We start from the raw sequence: 18,626 nt of genomic DNA on the forward strand, positions 1-18,626 counted from the left end.
TTTTACTCTTTATATACTTGTAAATGTTTAACCGAATGTTAAAGTATTATTAAACAATATTGGTTGACAACCTATAAAAGATAATGAAAAATTCAAAAATGTATTTCAATAAAAATGTAAAAAAAATAAAAATAAAAAGTTATTATAGTCTCCGCAAGAGAAATTTAATCAATAGAATGTATTGAAAGCGGTAGATCCGCATGGTTCAGTGAACACGTGCGGATCTACCTGCGTTCAATAGAAGGCAGCGCTTTGGACGCAGCGAACATGCACGGCTCGTGGGAACATAGCCTTCAACTTTATCCAAACTTGCTCCATCCGCAGTTTTTTTTCTCCCCTTCTTCCAAGACACATTACTTTTTTTTTCGCAGAACGATATGCAGTCCCGGGAGTATGCGACTCTAGCTACACGGCGCCGGTGCCATTGGAGGACTCAGCGCTTTTGCCATTGCGAGCCTCTCGCCTTTCTACAGCGCCTTGCTCCCGCATTTCCAGATTCTTCAAGGCGCCCTCTTCTCCCGGACCTTGCCTATTGTTGGCACCCCTGTGGGCCCACATTCACTCTTCGTGGCTTCCAGCAATCCTATAACTGTTTCTGATGAAGGTCTTTTGATTAGACCGAAAACGTTTAATGTTTGAGCTGGATGCACTAAATAAACGAGTTGTTCACTTCTGATCGTGCAAAATAATCTCCTGAGTGCCAAGTATTTATTGCTTTGGGCTTGCTGAGCTGTCAGTGCTTTGATTGACAGCTCAGCTGTCCAATCTGTGACTGGGAGCTGCGGGACCTTCCGCAGGTGTTCGGTGTTCTAGTGATTGCCCAGCTACTTAACTGAGCAGTCTGCCCCTGATCCCTGCCAGATGTTGTTTGCGCTTCTTGGTGAGTGTTGGCCTGATTCTGTTGCGCCGAGTTCTGATCTTCTACTGCCTGACCCTTTGGACCGTGTTCTGATTATACCTTTGTCTTGTCCTTTCGCTTTTAATTTGATATCTCTTGTTATTGACCCTGGACTGTGACCTGACTTACACCTTTGTCTTTTCCGTTTGTCTATCTACGCACTCTCTTGGTATTGACCCCTCAACACCTGACTCTTCTGCCTCACTGTCTGTCCATGAGTAGTAACTAGCGTCACACATATATATTGACTAAAAGTAACAGAACTGTAAAGTAAAACAAAAAAAAAGTTTTAAAAAATAAAAAATGGTGTCATTCAAACCTACAAATCATCCTGCAAAAAATGTAATCTTTCTTGGAAGAAGGGGAAGAAAAAACTGGAGAAGAAGCAAGTATATATATACAGTACAGACCACAAGTTTGGACACATCTCATTTAAAGATTTTTCTGTATTTTCATGACTATGAAAATTGTAAATTCACATGGAAGGCATCAAAACTATGAATTAACACATGTGGAATTATATACTTAAAAAAAAAGTGTGAAACAACTGAAATTATGTCTTATATTCTAGGTTCTTCAAAGTAGCCACCTTTTGCTTTGATGACTGCTTTGCACACTCTTGGCATTCTCTTGATGAGCTTCAAGAGGTTGTCACCGGGAATGGTTGTCACTTCACAGGTGTGCCCTGTCAGGTTTAATAAGTGGGATTCCTTGCCTTATAAATGGGGTTGGGACCATCAGTTGTATTGAGCAGAAGTCTGGTGGATACACATCTGATAGTCCTACTGAATAGACTGTTAGAATTTGTAGTATGGCAAGAAAAAAGCAGCTAATTAAAGAAAAACGAGTGGCCATCATTACTGTAAGAAAGGAAGGTTAGTCAGTCCGAAAAATTGGGAAAACTTTGAAAGTGTCCCCAAGTACAGTTGCAAAAACCATCAAGCGCTACAAAGAAACTGGCTCACATGAGGACCGCCCCAGGAAAGGAAGACCAAGAGTCACCTCTGCTTCTGAGGATAAGTTTATACTAGTCACCAGCCTCAGAAATCGCAGGTTAACAGCAGCTCAGATTAGAGACCAGGTCAATGCCACACAGAGTTCTAGCAGCAGACACATCTCTACAACAACTGTTAAGAGGAGACTTTGTGCAGCAGGCCATCATGGTAAAATAGCTGCTAGGAAACCACTGCTAAGGACAGGCAACAAGCAGAAGAGACTTGTTTGGGCTAAAGAACACAAGGAAAGGACATTAGACCAGTGGAAATCTGTGCTTTGGTCTGATGAGTCCAAATTTGAGATCTTTGCTTCCAATTATCCTGTCTTTCTACGACGCAGAAAAGGTGAGCAGAGGGACTCTACATGCCTGGTTCCCACCGTGAAGCATGGAGGAGGAGGTGTGATGGTGTGCGGGTGCTTTGCTGGTGACACTGTTGGGGATTTATTCAAAATTGAAGGCATACTGAACCAGCATGGCTACCACAGCATCTTGCAGCGGCATGCTATTCCATCCGGTTTGCTTTTAGTTGGACCATCATTTATTTTTCAACAGGGCAATGACCCCAAACACACCTCCAGGCTGTGTAAGGGCTATGTGACCAAGAAGGAGAGTGATGGGGTGCTACGCTAGATGACCTGGCCTCCACAGTCACCAGACCTGAACCCAATCGAGATGGTTTGGGGTGAGCTGGACCGCAGAGTGAAGGCAAAAAGGCCAACAAGTGCTAAGCATCTCTGGGAACTCCTTCAAATTGTTGGAAGACCATTTCCGGTGACTGCCTCTTGAAGCTCATCAAGAGAATGCCAAGAGTGTGCAAAGCAGTCATCAAAGCAAAAGGTGGCTACTTTAAAGAACCAAGAATATAAGATATATTTTCAGTTGTTTCACACTTTTTTGTTAAGGATATAATTCCACATGTGTTAATTCCTAGTTTTGATGCCTTCAGTGTGAATGTACAATTTTCATGGTCGTGAAAATGCAGAAAAATCTTTAAATGAGAAGGTGTGTCCAAACTTTTGGTCTGTAATATATATATATATATATATATATATATATATATATATATATATATATATATATATATATATATATATATATATATATATATATATCATATTTCACATTTGATACATATTTTATTAAAAAAAACACATCTAAATAAATGTTTCCCATTTGTTATATTTAAAAAAAAAATAGAAAACATACTACAAAAAGAAATAAATCAAATACAATATAAAAATAAAAAACTGGTTTCCCATTTATTAAAAAAAATGTAAAAATTAAAAAATGTTTCACATTTGTTATATTTAAAAAAAAAAGAAAAAGAAACATGAATCTGAAAATAAAAAAACTTGCCATTTGTTATATAAAAAAATAATCATAAAAAAAAATAAACAAACAACCAGAGGAGAAAGGTTGATCTTGTTGGACCTAGGCCTTTTTTTGAATGTATGTGACATACTTGCTACTGCGACTTCACTTCCGTAGCAGACCAAACTCCTAAAACTTTGGATTATCTATACTATGCCTCATAGTGAATAAACAAGAAAAATGTCAGAATTGCTGTTTTTAGGTCATCTCAAGAACAAAACAAATTGTATACAAAGGGAGCAAATGTCATATGTACGATATAATGTCATATGTACGATATAATGGTACTAATAAAAATTACATCGCTCCTTTGGAAAAATAAGCCTCTTATATAATCACTCCACTGATGGAAAAATAGAAGAAAAAAAAGTTATTATTCTCAGAACCATTAACATTTGACAAAAGAATCTATATAAAAAGGCCTACCCTTGAACCTAATGTAGTAAAACGTAACAAAACACATATAAATCTCTAAAATTTGTACTTTCCTGGCTCTGGACTGAGTAGGGATGGAAAAAGAAAAATTAAAAAAAAAAAAACGAAACTTGGCAAGAAGGAGTTAATATTGGGTAATTTATAGGAACCATCATCATTACTGAATCCAGGCAAACACAGAATTACTGACAAATCGCCAGGAGCTGTGACATTAGGAGTAAATGTCTGGCTGTGGAGTATCGGCGGTATTATACATGAAGGTAATGCTGAGATATTACTGCCGGGATCCCGCAGAATCTGTTTACTGGATAGAACCTGAGCGCCATAAACCCCAGATTATCCGGCGCATCCACATGATAATCCCGCAGGGTGCGAGGCGCAGCTGCACTAATTACAGACATGGCGGGATAACATGCAGGCTTAACGACAGAGGCCGGAGAAGACCCAAGTTATAGCAGGTGAATATATGTGAGAGTGGATCTCACCTTCGACAGCTGAGATACACCAACTCACCAGACAGTATCACACATGATAGGATTAGATACCTTGGCTCAACCGGCAATAATATACAAGGCTCGAGGAATAAATATCCCATGGGTATTTAATTTGATAGGATTCGATACATCGGCTCAGAACATAGTGCCACACAATAGGATTAGATACCTGGGTTCAGCATAATATGTTATTCGTGTACATAGACTTGGCAGACAGCATCAAACATAATAGGCTTAGATACGCTAACTCAGCAGACAGTGTTTTGTGCTCAGAAAACAGTACCAACCATAATTTACTCGGATACACCAACCTAGCTGACAGTATCACATATCAAAGACTTGGATACACTATCTTAGCAGACAGCATGGGATCAGACACATTCGCTCAGCAGACATTACTCATGATTGGCACATCACCCATCATCTTCTGAGATACACTATATCAACATCACACTTGATAGGCTCTATACACTATATCAATAGATGGTATCAGAGAAGATGGACTTGGATACACTATCATACACTGCAACAGACAAATGGATTACATACAGTAGCTCAGCAGACAGGATATCAAACATGATAGACATAACACTAAGCGTTGGCTTAGATACATTATATCATCACACAGTATCACAGTTGACAGGCTTGGATATACCATCTTAGGCCGGGGTCACACTTGCGAGTGCAATGCAAGAAAATCTCAAGAGTCTCTCGCATCAATACCCGGCACTCGGGACCGGAGCGTGCGGCTGCATAGAAATACATGCACAGTGCCGGGTATTCATGCGCGGGTTTCTCACATTGCAAACGCAAGTGTGACCCCGGCTTTAAACAGCACCCCACATGGTTGGATTAGATACAGGTCCTTCTCAAAAAAATTAGCATATAGTGTTAAATTTCATTATTTACCATTATGTAATGATTACAATTAAACTTTCATATATTATAGATTCATTATCCACCAACTGAAATTTGTCAGGTCTTTTATTGTTTTAATACTGATGATTTTGGCATACAACTCCTGATAACCCAAAAAACCTGTCTCAATAAATTAGCATATTTCACCCATCCAATCAAATAAAAGTGTTTTTTAATAACAAACAAAAAAACCAACAAATAATAATGTTCAGTTATGCACTCAATACTTGGTCGGGAATCCTTTGGCAGAAATGACTGCTTCAATGCGGCGTGGCATGGAGGCAATCAGCCTGTGACACTGCTGAGATGTTATGGAGGCCCAGGATGCTTCAATAGCGGCCTTAAGCTCATCCAGAGTGTTGGGTCTTGCGTCTCTCAACTTTCTCTTTACAATATCCCACAGATTCTCTATGGGGTTCAGGTCAGGAGAGCTGGCAGGCCAATTGAGCACAGTAATACCATGGTCAGTAAACCATTTACCAGTGGTTTTGGCACTGTGAGCAGGTGCCAGGTCGTGCTGAAAAATGAAATCTTCATCTCCATAAAGCATTTCAGCCGATGGAAGCATGAAGTGCTCCAAAATCTCCTGATAGCTAGCTGCATTGACCCTGCCCTTGATGAAACACAGTGGACCAACACCAGCAGCTGACATGGCACCCCACACCATCACTGACTGTGGGTACTTGACACTGGACTTCAGGCATTTTGGCATTTCCTTCTCCCCAGTCTTCCTCCAGACTCTGGCACCTTGATTTCCGAATGACATGCAAAATTTGCTTTCATCAGAAAAAAGTACTTGGGACCACTTAGCAACAGTCCAGTGCTGCTTCTCTGTAGCCCAGGTCAGGCGCCTCTGCCGCTGTTTATGGTTCAAAAGTGGCTTTACCTGGGGAATGCGGCACCTGTAGCCCATTTCCTGCACACGCCTGTGCACGGTGGCTCTGGATGTTTCCACACCAGACTCAGTCCACTGCTTCCTCAGGTTCCCCAAGGTCTGGAATCGGTCCTTCTCCACAATCTTCCTCAGGGTCCGGTCTCCTCTTCTCGTTGTACAGCGTTTTCTGCCACATTGTTTCCTTCCAACAGACTTACCATTGAGGTGCCTTGATACAGCACTCTGGGAACAGCCTATTCGTTGAGAAATTTCTTTCTGGGTCTTACCCTCTTGCTTGAGGGTGTCAATGATGGCCTTCTTGACATCTGTCAGGTCGCTAGTCTTACCCATGATGGGGGTTTTGAGTAATGAACCAGGCAGGGAGTTTATAAAAGCCTCAGGTATCTTTTGCATGTGTTTAGAGTTAATTAGTTGATTCAGAAGATTAGGGTAATAGGTCGTTTAGAGAACCTTTTCTTGATATGCTAATTTATTGAGACAGGTTTTTTGGGTTATCAGGAGTTGTATGCCAAAATCATCAGTATTAAAACAATAAAAGACCTGACAAATTTCAGTTGGTGGATAATGAATCTATAATATATGAAAGTTGAATTGTAATCATTACATTATGGTAAATAATGAAATTTAACACTATATGCTAATTTTTTGAGAAGGACCTGTATACAAGCTCAGCAGACCATACCACAAATGATAAGATCAGATGCACCGGCTCAGATGCCAAGTACCTGGCATAGATACACTCACTCAGCAGGCAGTAGCCCGTATGACAGAGGGCTCGCTGATATTCACCTGTGATCACCTTACATACTTAGACATCAGATATTTATGTACTCATACAAGTCGGAGAGTGTCAGGACCTCATATCCCCAGGTAGAGTCACCTTTTCCTAGCCCCTGCCCCATGAATTCCCCTACATTTTCCCAGGTAGAGTAACCTTCTCCTAGCCCCTGTCCCATAAATCCCCCCCATATCCCCAGGTAGAGTCTCCTTTTCCTGGCCCCTGCCCCATAAATCCCCCCCATATCCCCAGGTAGAGTCTCCTTTTCCTGGCCCCTGCCCCATAAATCCCCCCCATATCCCCAGGTAGAGTCTCCTTTTCCTGGCCCCTGCCCCATAAATCCCCCCCCCCATATCCCCAGGTAGAGTCTCCTTCTCCTATTCCCCTCCCAATGAATCCCCCATATCCCCAGGTAGAGTTCATCTTCTCCTAGCTCCTGCCCCATGAATCCCCCCATATTCCCAGGTAGTCACCTTCTCCGAGCCCCTGCCCCATGAACCTCCCCATATCCCCAGGTAGACTTACCTTCTGCTAGCCGCTGCCCCATGAATCCTCCTTTACTCCCAGGTAGAGTCACCTTCTCCTAGCCCTCGCCCCATGAATCCCGCCATATCCCCAGGTAGAGTTCACCTTCTCCTAGCCCTCGCCCCATGAATCCCGCCATGTCCCCAGGTAGAGTTCACCTTCTCCTAGCCCTCGCCCCATGAATCCCGCCATATCCCCAGGTAGTCACCTTCTCGTAGCCCCCGCCCCATGAATCCCGCCATATCCCCAGGTAGTCACCTTCTCGTAGCCCCTACTCCACGAGTCCCCCGTATCCCCTTACCTTGGCTGTGAGTTTTGCCAGCAGCTCCTGTAGATCCATGATTCCTTGCACGAGACTCAGGAAATCGCTGCAGGTCGGGCATGCTCCATAAGACAAGACAAGACAAGAGAACGCAAGTAAAAACCTCGGATTAAACATGATGCATCAAGACGGCAGAGACCATTTACATGTAAATGAGGATATTAAGCGGCAACGTACTAATACCAACATTTCCATCAATGTAAGGACGAGCAGCGCAACTTCATCTGCTTCTAAGGGAAACAAATGTATCTAATCATCAATCAGGGTGATACATTGTGACGCTGCCGCCCTGTGAGTCACAAAAAGCACAAGCTGCTCCTGTCCTCTCCATCCTGCTCCAGATATTAGTTTATTATCTCATACCAAGCCTATGGATGTACAGATGTGGCAGAGCTGAAATCACCACTTGGTTATTTTTGTGCCATGAAATCCAGTGAAAATAAATACATCCCCCCAAAAAATTGCAAATTCTGCTCTGCTGAATCTGGATATCCAATAAAGGGGTTGGCATCCCCCCTCAATCAGCTGCCAGGGTGGACAGCGCCGTACACTCTGTAGTGGCCGTTCCCAGGTACTGCAATTCAGTTCATTGGCGCTGAGCTGCAGAACGGAGAATGACCACTACAATAGAATGTTTCTATTTTTTGGCTCTATACACAGTGTAGTTCTGGCAGCCATGAGAACTAGTAACAACTGATTAGTGGGGGTGCCAGGTGTCGGGGTCCACATTGATTTGATAATAATTGTGGGGTTCTCCATTGTGGACTTTCCCTTTAAGGTTCCTTTAATACACTATTTCTCAGTATTGTGCACTCATGTTCCTGCATTACAACGCCTGTTAAGAATAGTTTCCACTTACTGCGATTCAGGTTTGGACACTGTGTTATGTATCCGCTCGGCATAAAGATGAGTTTCACGTCTTGAATCACTCCCTGGGGAATGAAGCAGAGAATTTGCGGTCAGTGACAAAATTCACATGTAATGCAGATCAATCGCTCAACTGCCTTCAGAACAAGGATTTTGGCAGCGGAGGAGTTTGCATGTCAAGTAATACACAGAGCCGGGAAAGATGGGGGGCAGCAGCGGGCAACGGCACCAAACCCAGGGCCCCGCTTTGTATATAATGGCCAAACTGACACCTGAGCATCAGAGGACTTTATATTCAGGACTTAACAGAATATCTGGAAGAAATGAATGCTGATGGGGTGTCCAAACTTTTTAATAGACTTTGTGGCTTAAAGGGAATCTGTCAGCAGGATTTCACCACCCAAACTATTTATATGTGCCTGCAGATTATTCAAAGACAAGTCCAACAATACTTTTACATGGCCAATCCGTTCCTTCATTCCTGTGAAATCAGCATCTGAATTCATATGCAAATGAGGCTGGAGAGCTATGGTAGATCTGAAGCCTCTGTCACTCAAGCTCTACTCCTCCTGCCAGCCTTGCTGCTTTCTGACTGAAAGCCTCTATGCTGTGTGACTTCTGGCAAAGGAGCCATGAGTCAAGCAGGAGGTTGTGGTGTTCGGCAAGGAATAGAGCTGGAGTGACAGAGGTTTCAGATCTACCATAGCTCTTCAGCCTCATTTGCAATTCAATTCAAAAGCTAATTTCTCAGTAATGGAGGAACATACTGATCATGAAAAGTTGTTGCAGGACTTGTCTTTTAAAGATCTACAAGTACATCTATATAGTCTGGAGAGGAGGGGGGAATCCTGCTGACAGTCCCTTTAATTCTTCACTATTTTCAGACCTCCACTTTATATTCAACACAGATCAAATAAGTCTCACATCTGAGAGTTTGTCATCATTCTATGCAGTTGAGACAATCCTCAGAGCTAAATACACCAGCAGCAAAATATCCCCTCTATGGTAATGGTTTGTTACAATGTATCAGTGCAGGCAAAATGTATCAATCTGGAATCCCAACTGTTTAGCTCATTGTTTACACTGGATACAACTGTAGCAAATCCTTATTTAATGGAAGTGTCCAGAAAGAGCGTCACTCTTGATTCTGCATTCAACAGTGCATAAATATAAATGAATATAAGAAACTTGGCAATACATATTATCAGAGAAATCTGCTTCCTTCACTTATGAGCCATTTCTTATCCAAGAAACTGTGCCCTTAAAGAAGCACTCCTCCTCCTCCTAGCATTTTGCACTTGCAATTGCTCATTTTGCCTTTCTGCCCAGCTAATTCTTCTCTTTTCCATTAGGTCCATGACTTGAGCTTTCATATTTTTTTTTCTGTGTATGTATCCTCCATCAGAGGTATTCGGCTGGAGCTGCGGGGGGACTTTGCACCTTTCCCCTTTACCCCTTCTTTTGGGGCTATCTTCTTGGCGCTCAGGAGCAAACCGCCCACTATTGATTCTATGTAGAAACAGGACAGAGGTCAATTTCCCAGATCCAGGCGATTTCCCAAGATCCAGGCGCGTTTTCCGCCTAACAAACAGGCAATCCCTGCATGTGTTGCGACTGTCTAACGGCCGCTAATCATGTAGTCACGGGGACTTGAACTTATTATTCGAGAACGCCAAAGAAACTCGGTTAGCACCCAAGCATGCTCAGATAACACCTATTCCAAGCACGACCGCTCATCACTAACTGGGAGAAATAAATATTTGTTCTATTTTTTTTTCTCTTCTTACTCATTTAGACATTATTTATTTGCACCAAAATTAGATCAGTGATCTCTTATCGATGGCTCTGCTCTACAGCTATGGCAGAACTACAACTCCCAGCATGCTCTGAGATACTGTGGATGGCCATAGGTTGAAAATTGCTGCATTCGATTAAAATCTTCGATTATTAAAGAAGACTCCAATGTAAGGATGAGATACAAGTATCCTTCATAATAGAAGAGTAGATACAAAGAAAAAGCGCTCACGAGGCATCACAGGACCGCGCAATTCAGGACATAAACCATCGCAATTATGACAATAACTAATTTCATGGAAGAATCAATAGTCAGATTATTCAATCCTGCAGCCGAAAATATTACAAAGCAAAATTACCGACGGGAACATGAAGATTTATAGTGAGGGGAGAAAAGATGGATATCAAGGAAAGGGCGAACAGATCCACTGATCACATGCAGGATATATGTAATGGAGACGACATATGCCACAGAGGTGTACAGGAATCATCACCATTCATCTGCCTGGGCTCAGGAGCTCACAATCTAATCTTCCTCAGGAATTCAGCTCCTCTGGGGCGGATCAAAATCTGTCGCCACTGTGATGACTTGTGATGCCCATGAACCCTGTAATATTTAAAGGGGTTGCCCGGAAAGCAAAACAATGGCTGCTTTCTTCTACAAATAGTGCCACACCTGCCCACAGGTTGCATGTGATAGTGCAGCTAAGCACTATTGATTGAAAGGGGTTATGAGTAACAAAGAGGTTGGACACAACTTATTTTTATTGATGGCCTATTCTCGGGGTAGGCCACTAATATGTGATGGGTTGGGGGTACGGCACTCTGCCGATCAGCTGTTACGAACACTGGATGCAAGCGCCGGGAAAGGTCAGAGAGGACCAGCGCCTGCGCTCTGCAGTGCTTTGCTCTGCCCTCAACAGAGCAGACAAAGTACGCCTATGCCGGAGCCGCAGCGTGAAGACAAGAAGAGGACGTCATCCTATGAAGATGGGAGGCCCCGGACCGGACCGCGACGCCTATCCGATCGGACCGCCTGCCCAGGTGAGTATAATCTAACCTCTTTTTCTCATCTTTCAGGATAGATCGGGGGCTTATCTACAGCATTACAGAATGCTGTAAATACGCCACTGATGCCGGTGGGCTTCGCTCATCTTCGATTTTGGGGATGACAGGTTCCCTTTAAGGGTGGATCTGCAGTACCAGTGGCGGCCACTATAGAAGTGATGGCGCTGTTTATTGCAGCATCACAGCACTTTCAGGCACTGCCAGCAACAGCTGATTAGCAGAGGTGCCAGGTGTCTCACCCCCACTGAAAGTAGTGGCCAACCCCTTTACTTGAGGACCTATACTTGCAATAGGTCATCAGTATAAGATCAGTGGGGGTCTCACATCCTGCATTGCCATAATCAGATGAAAATTACTCCAGCATTCAAGTAAATGAGGCGATAAAGTGCAATACTCACAAATGGCCACTAAATAATGTATGTGGCTGCTGAGTACATCGATGATATATGGCCGCTGTCTGAGTAATTATCAACTATCAGGAAATTAGTAGAGGTGTCGGACCCTCAACGATCTCCTACTGATGACCTATTTTATGGGCAGTCCATCAATTGTTAAGTTCTGGACATCCCCTTTAAGTAGAGTCAAAGTTGCCATCAGTCCCAAATTTGCACGGTTAATGAATGGAAAGCGACTGAAAACCATCTTGACCATGTGCGGTTTACGGCTCCTTACAGTGCACCAGACCCTGCAGCCGGACGTCATCCATCTCTAGATGCAAATCATCGTGGGTTCATTCACTGCGAGTCAGCAGAGATCTTATACAATAAAAAGGTTTGGAAATCCTCCTAACAGATGAGGTGCCAATAAATCAGAGCATTCTTTGTGTAATCCTGGAAGGTGCTGACGCTGGCAGCACTGAGAGTTAACAGTTTCATTAAGCAAGCAAGTTGCAGAATTCTACCTGCTCCTCCAGAGGAGGAAAAAAATAAATTTCAGAAATACAAAGCAAACAGATGTGTAAGTAAAATATGTACATGCCGCATGACTGCAAACTTGGTTAATGGAGACGCGATGTATTCATTCTCTGCAACATGAGAAAATAATTAACATGAGCGTCTGCCATTTATTTGTGTATCAAATATTGATAAGAATGGGAGCCATGAAATAAAACTGCAGTGACTGCTGGAAGGCTGGATTATTAATGCAGCCGCTTTCAGTCCCAGCTTCATCTAGATCAGCTATTTTACAAGCGATGCTAGAAGGCAGGACATGTGACCACCATGTTAAAGAGGAACTTCATCTTTGCTCTTGTGATTTGGCTTTTAGAAACTATCTTCCATGTATTTTTGGCAACAAATTGTTGTTATAATTGGGTGTCATTAATACTTTTGCACTATTTGCCTTCTATAGCTTCCATACTGCATGGTCTATTGCTGGCTGTAGAATGAGTTAACTGAGACCCCATCCATTATTCGGTCTGTCCAATGGCAAAGCTTTAACCCTTGTTTTTTTGTTTTTTAGCCAAATTATGACCACAGTTGAATGTGCAGGGAAATGCAGAGCCTTTGAAAGGATAAATGACTTTTGGCCCCCCAATACATGGATTTAATAAAAATAAATCTAAATCAAAATCGCCCTCAATAGTGCTGTAATATTTTTATGTGTGTGATTTTACACTCCCTGACATAAGTTATGTCGCATATCCATGTTATGTAAATAACAGCTTATAACCTGACATTAAATTCATCCATTGGTTGTATAAATTATTTTTTTGAAAGCTGAAACCCTCCGAAATGTGGTTTAGGTTAAGAAAATAAATTGGCATCAATGCAAAAATAATATTGATCAGTTAATGGACACAGAATGGTCAGATTTTGGCAGACAAAAGTTTTGTCGCCCACAGAAAGTAATGTGATATTCAAACAACTAATTAACTTAAAATACAAATATATGTTGCATAACATTGGTGAATGAAGTTGTGGTGCTATTAGAGTCATATTTAATGCTAGGTGGAGGCCCGATTCTAACGCATCGGTATTCTAGAACAGAGGTCCCCAACTCCAGTCCTCAAGGCCCACCAACAGGTCATGTTTTCAGGATTTCCGTTGCATTGCACAGGTGATGCAATTATTACCTGGGCAAGACTAAGGAAATCCTGAAAACATGACCTGTTGGTGGGCCTTGAGGACTGGAGTTGGGGACCTCTGTTCTAGAATATGCATGTCCACGTAGTATATTGCCCAGCCACGTAGTATATTGCCCAGCCACGTAGTATATTGCCCAGCCACGTAGTATATTGCCCAGTCACGTAGTATACAGCACAGAGCCACGTAGTATACTGCCCAGTCACGTAGTATACTGCCCAGTCACATAGTATATTGGCCAGTCACGTAGTATATTGCCCAGACACGTATGTAACAGCTTAAAAAAAGACTTAAAATAAAAAATAAACATACTCACCTTCCGAGGGGACCCTTGTAGTCTTGGCGCCTGTGTGCGGTGCATGCGGCAGCTTCCGGTCCCAGGGTTGGTATGAGCGCAGGACCTGTGATGACGTCGGTCACATGACCGTGATGTCATTGAAGGTCCTTCTCGCATAGCATCCTTGGCACCGGAGCCTGCCGCTTGCACTGCCGAGGACAGCGCGCCACGTCGGAGGGTGAGAATAACGTTTTTTTATTATTTGTAACATTAGATCTTTTTACTTGTAGATTGTGAGCCTTCGTGGGCAGGGTCCTCGCTCCTCCTGTACCAGTTATGACTTGTATTGTTTAAGATTATTTTACTTGTTTTTATTATGTATACCCCTCCTTACATGTAAAGCGCCATGGAATAAATGGCGCTATAACAATAAATAATAATAATAATAATTGATGCTGCATACGCATCATCAATAGTAAAAAGTTGGTCACACAGGGTTAATAGCTGCGTTAATGGAGTGTGTTACACCGCGGTCCATTAACGCTGGCATTAACCCTGTGTGAGGGCTGACTGCGGGGAGGAAGGAGAGGCCATTTTGCCGCCGGACTGCGCCCGTCGCTGTTTGGTCGTGGGTGTTTTGCCACAACCAATCAGCGACTTGGATTTCCATGACAGACAGAGGCCGCGACCAATGAATATCCGTGACAGAAAGACAGACAGACGGAGGTGACCCTTAGACAATTATATAGTACATTTTGTGTGACTTCCATGAGTTTGAATGAATCATTGTTGAACCGCGTGGATGCAGTCCTTCAAGCTCATGGAAGTCACACAATCTATATATATATATATATATATAATTGTCTAAGAGTTTTTCTGTCTGTCTGTCTTGGAAATCCGGCGTCTGATTGGTTGAGGCCGCCAGGCCTCGGCCAATCAGCGACTGGCACAGCATGGCGACGATGATGTCCTAAAGGTTGCCTCGACTAATCAGCGACGGGCACAGTCTGCCGCGAATTTGCCTCGACCAATCAGTGACGGGCACAGTATCGACGTAGATGTCATAATGGTTGCCATGGCGACGATGATGTCATAAAGGTTGCCTCGACCAATCAGCGACGGGCACAGTCTGCCGCGAATTCTGGAATCATCATTGTCCATATACTACGGGGACATGCATATTCTAGAATACCCGATGCGTTAGAATCGGGCCGCAATGCATCGGCCTCGACCAATCAGATGCGGGATTTCCAGGACAGACAGACGGAAAAACCGTTAGACAATTATATATAGAGATTTTGTGTGACTTCCATGAGCTTGAAGGACTGCATCCACTCGGTTCAACAATGATTCATACAATTTATTAATGAAGTCATCAGGAATAGCAAAGAATGCAGTCTTAGATACCTCCCAGAGTTCATCCTAGATTCTTTGGTTTTATCTTCCAAGCTTCCTCTTTCATCCTACCCCAGACATGCTCAATGATGTTTATGTCTGGTGACTGGGCTGGCCAGTCCTTGAGCACCTTGATCTTTTTTGCCTGGAGGAACTTTGTTGTAGAGATGGTTGTATGAGATGGAGCATCATCCTGCTGCAGAAATTGACCCCTTTTAGGATTTGGAATATGAGGTAGCTAATACGTCTTGATATTTTAGGCTATTGCTATTGCCTTCCACCTTGCAAATGTTTCGCACACCCCCATACTGAATGTAACCCCAGACCATGATCTCTCCACCACCAAATTTAGCTGTTTTCTGGGTGTATTTTAGATCCATACGGGCTCCAGTAGGTCTCCTGCAGTATTTGCGGTGGCTGTGGTGTAATTCTACTGAAAATTCATCAGAGAAATCCACCTCTGCCACTTTTCCAGCATCCATCTGTTTAGCAGGCTGTGGGACTTCGCAAATGCCACACGGTTTTTTATTTGCCTTTTGTTTAGTGCTGGCTTCTAGGCACTGATTCGACCATCGAGGCCATTTCGAGACAGTTGATACAGGGACTTAAGGTGACCAGGCCTGTTGGAGCTCGGCTGCAGTGGAAGAGGGGTTTGCTTTGGATTATCTAACCAACAAACGTTCCTCCTGAGCAGTTGTATTGTGGGGTCTGCAGGACCTGGGCTTGTCAAACACATCTCCAGTCTTTTCAATTTTTTTTTCTTTTTTTTAAATCTTTGTACTTGACATGGAGATACATTAAAGGTGCCAGCCACCTCTGCAGTGGATCTGGTCTTCAGCCTCTTGATAATCCAGGCTTTGGTTGCTGAGTGGATTTTTGGCATGTTGTCAGAGCTCAAGTTGCAGTTCAAGTGAAGGTCTGGGGTGCTGCATTTCTTTTTATATACCCACACACACTAATTAACCGATCATTTACTGAGCACAGGTGAGGATGTACACTAGGATTGGGTGCATTATATGACCAGGTGACAAAACCATTGTCTTGCCAAAATCTGACCATTCTGTGTCCATTAACTGATCAATATTTCTGCATTTATGCAAATTTATTTTCTTAACCTAAACCACATTTCGGAGGGTTTCAGCTTTTAAAAAAATAATTTATACAACCAATGGATGAATTTAACGTCAGGTTATAAGCTTTTATTTACAGAACATGGTTAAGCGACATAACTTCTGTCAGGGATTGTACAGTTAGGTCCATATATATTTGGACAGAGACAATATTTTTCTAATTTTGGTTATAGACATTACCACAATGAATTTTAAACAAAACAATTCAGATGCAGTTGAAGTTCAGACTTTCAGCTTTCATTTGAGGGTATCCACATTAAAAATTGGATGAAGGGTTTAGGAGTTTCAGCTCGTTAACATGTGCCACCCTGTTTTTAAAGGGACCAAAAGTAATTGGACAGATTCAATAATTGTAAATAAAATGTTCATTTTTAATACTTGGTTGGCAATGACTGCCTGAAGTCTTGAACTGATGGACATCGCCAGACGCTGCGTTTCCTCATTTTTGATGCTCTGCCAGGCTTTCACTGCGGTGGTTTTCAGTCGCTGTTTGTTTGTGGGCCTTTCTGTCTGAAGTTTAGTCTTTAACAAGTGAAATGCTGCTCAATTGGGATGAGATCAGGTGACTGACTTGGCCATTCAAGAATATTCCACTTCTTTGCTTTAATAAACTCCTGAGTTGCTTTGGCTTTATGTTTTTGGTCATTGTCCATCTGTAGTATGAAACGACGACCAATCAGTTTGGCTGCATTTGGCTGGATCTGAGCACACAGTATGGCGGCTCTGAATACCTCAGAATTCATTCGGCTGCTTCTGTCCTATGTCACATCATCAATAAACACTAGTGACCCAGTGCCACCTGGCAGCCATGCATGCCCAAGCCATCACACTGCCTCCGCCGTGTTTTACAGACGATGTGGTATGCTTTGGATCATGAGCTGTACCACGCCTTCGCCATGCTTTTCTCTTTCCATCATTCTGGTAGAGGTTGATCTTGGTTTCATCTGTCCAAAGAATGTTCTTCCAGAACTGTGCTGGCTTTTTTAGATGTTTTTTAGCAAAGTCCAGTCTAGCCCTTTTATTCTTGATGCTTATGAGTGTCTTGCACTGTGCAGTGAACCCTCTGTATTTACTTTCATGCAGTCTTCGCTTTATGGCAGATTTGGATATTGATGCGCCGACCTCCTGGAGAGTGTTGTTCACTTGGTTGGCTGTTGTGAAGGCTTGGCTGATCCTGCCAGTAGCATATGCTTGTCTCTGGTGTCTCTTCACCATGGAGATTATTCTGCAATCATCCACCATTCTTGTATTCCGTGGGCGCCCAGGTCTTTTTGCATTGATGAGTTCAACAGTGCTTTCTTTCTTTCTTAAGATGTACCAAACTGTAGATTTTGCCACTCCTAAAATTGTAGCAATTTCTCAAATGGGTTTATCTGTTTGGCTTAAAGGATGGCTTGTTTCACCTGCATGGAGAGCTCTTTTGACCGCATATTTACTTCACAGCAAAACCTTCCAAATGCAAGCACCACAGCTCAAATCAACTCCAGGCCTTTTATCTGCTTAATTGAGAATGACATAACGAAGGGATTGCCTACACCACTCCATGAAATAGCCTTGGAGTCAATTGTCCAATTACTTTTGGTCCCTTCAAGACTTCAGGCAGTTATTGCCAACAAAGGGTTTTTCCACCAAGTACTAAAAATGAACATTTTATTTACAATTATTCAATATGTCAACTGCATCTGAATTGTTTTGTTTAAAATTCATTGTGGTAATGTCTATAACCAAAATTAGAAAAATATTGTCTCTGTCCAAATATATATGGACCTAACTGTATACACACACACATATATGCACACATACACATTTTACATGCACATACTGCTTAAAAGAACAAGGAAACACTAAAATACCACATCCTAAATATCACTGAACTAAATATTCCAGTTCCAAATTTATTATGAACATAAAAATGATCAATGTAAATCAAAATTAATTTCCCATGCAGGTATGGATTTGGAATGATGCTCAAAATCAAAGTGGAAAATCAAATTATAGGCTGATCTAACTTCAGTGGAAATGCCTCAAGACAAGAAAATTATGCTCAGTAGTGTGTGGCCTCCACGTGCCTGTACGATCTCCCCTACAACACCTGGGAATGCTCCTGATGAGGCAGCGGATGATCTCCTCCTAGACCTGAATTAAAGCATCAGGCAATTGCTAGAAAGTGTGTGGTGCAACGTGGCGTTGGTGGATGGAACAAGATATGATGTCCCAGATGTGCTCGATTGGATTCAGGTCTGGGGAACGGGCGGGCCAGTCCATCAATGCCTTCATTATTATTATCTATTATTATAGCGCCATTTATTCCATAGCGCTTGAAATATGAGCATCATGCAGGAACTGCTGATACTTCAGCCACATGAGGTCTGGCATTG

General features: G+C 42.6%; 1 protein-coding gene across 4 annotated transcripts in view; it reads right to left on the reverse strand.

The window, feature by feature from the left end:
- Window positions 1-18,626, reverse strand: part of NELL1 (neural EGFL like 1) — a 784,159-nt gene that overhangs the window by 515,215 nt on the left and 250,318 nt on the right. For all 4 annotated transcript variants that reach the window (XM_069738862.1, XM_069738865.1, XM_069738866.1 and 1 more), the window contains exons 6-7: window positions 8,493-8,565; window positions 7,613-7,695 (exon numbers count right to left, since the gene is read on the reverse strand). In XM_069738862.1, the coding sequence (XP_069594963.1) occupies window positions 7,613-7,695; window positions 8,493-8,565 (156 nt within the window). The remainder of the gene's footprint in view (window positions 1-7,612; window positions 7,696-8,492; window positions 8,566-18,626) is intronic.

This window comes from Ranitomeya imitator, chromosome 9 (genome assembly GCF_032444005.1).
Source record: "Ranitomeya imitator isolate aRanImi1 chromosome 9, aRanImi1.pri, whole genome shotgun sequence".
NCBI classification, from domain to species: Eukaryota; Metazoa; Chordata; class Amphibia; order Anura; family Dendrobatidae; genus Ranitomeya; species Ranitomeya imitator.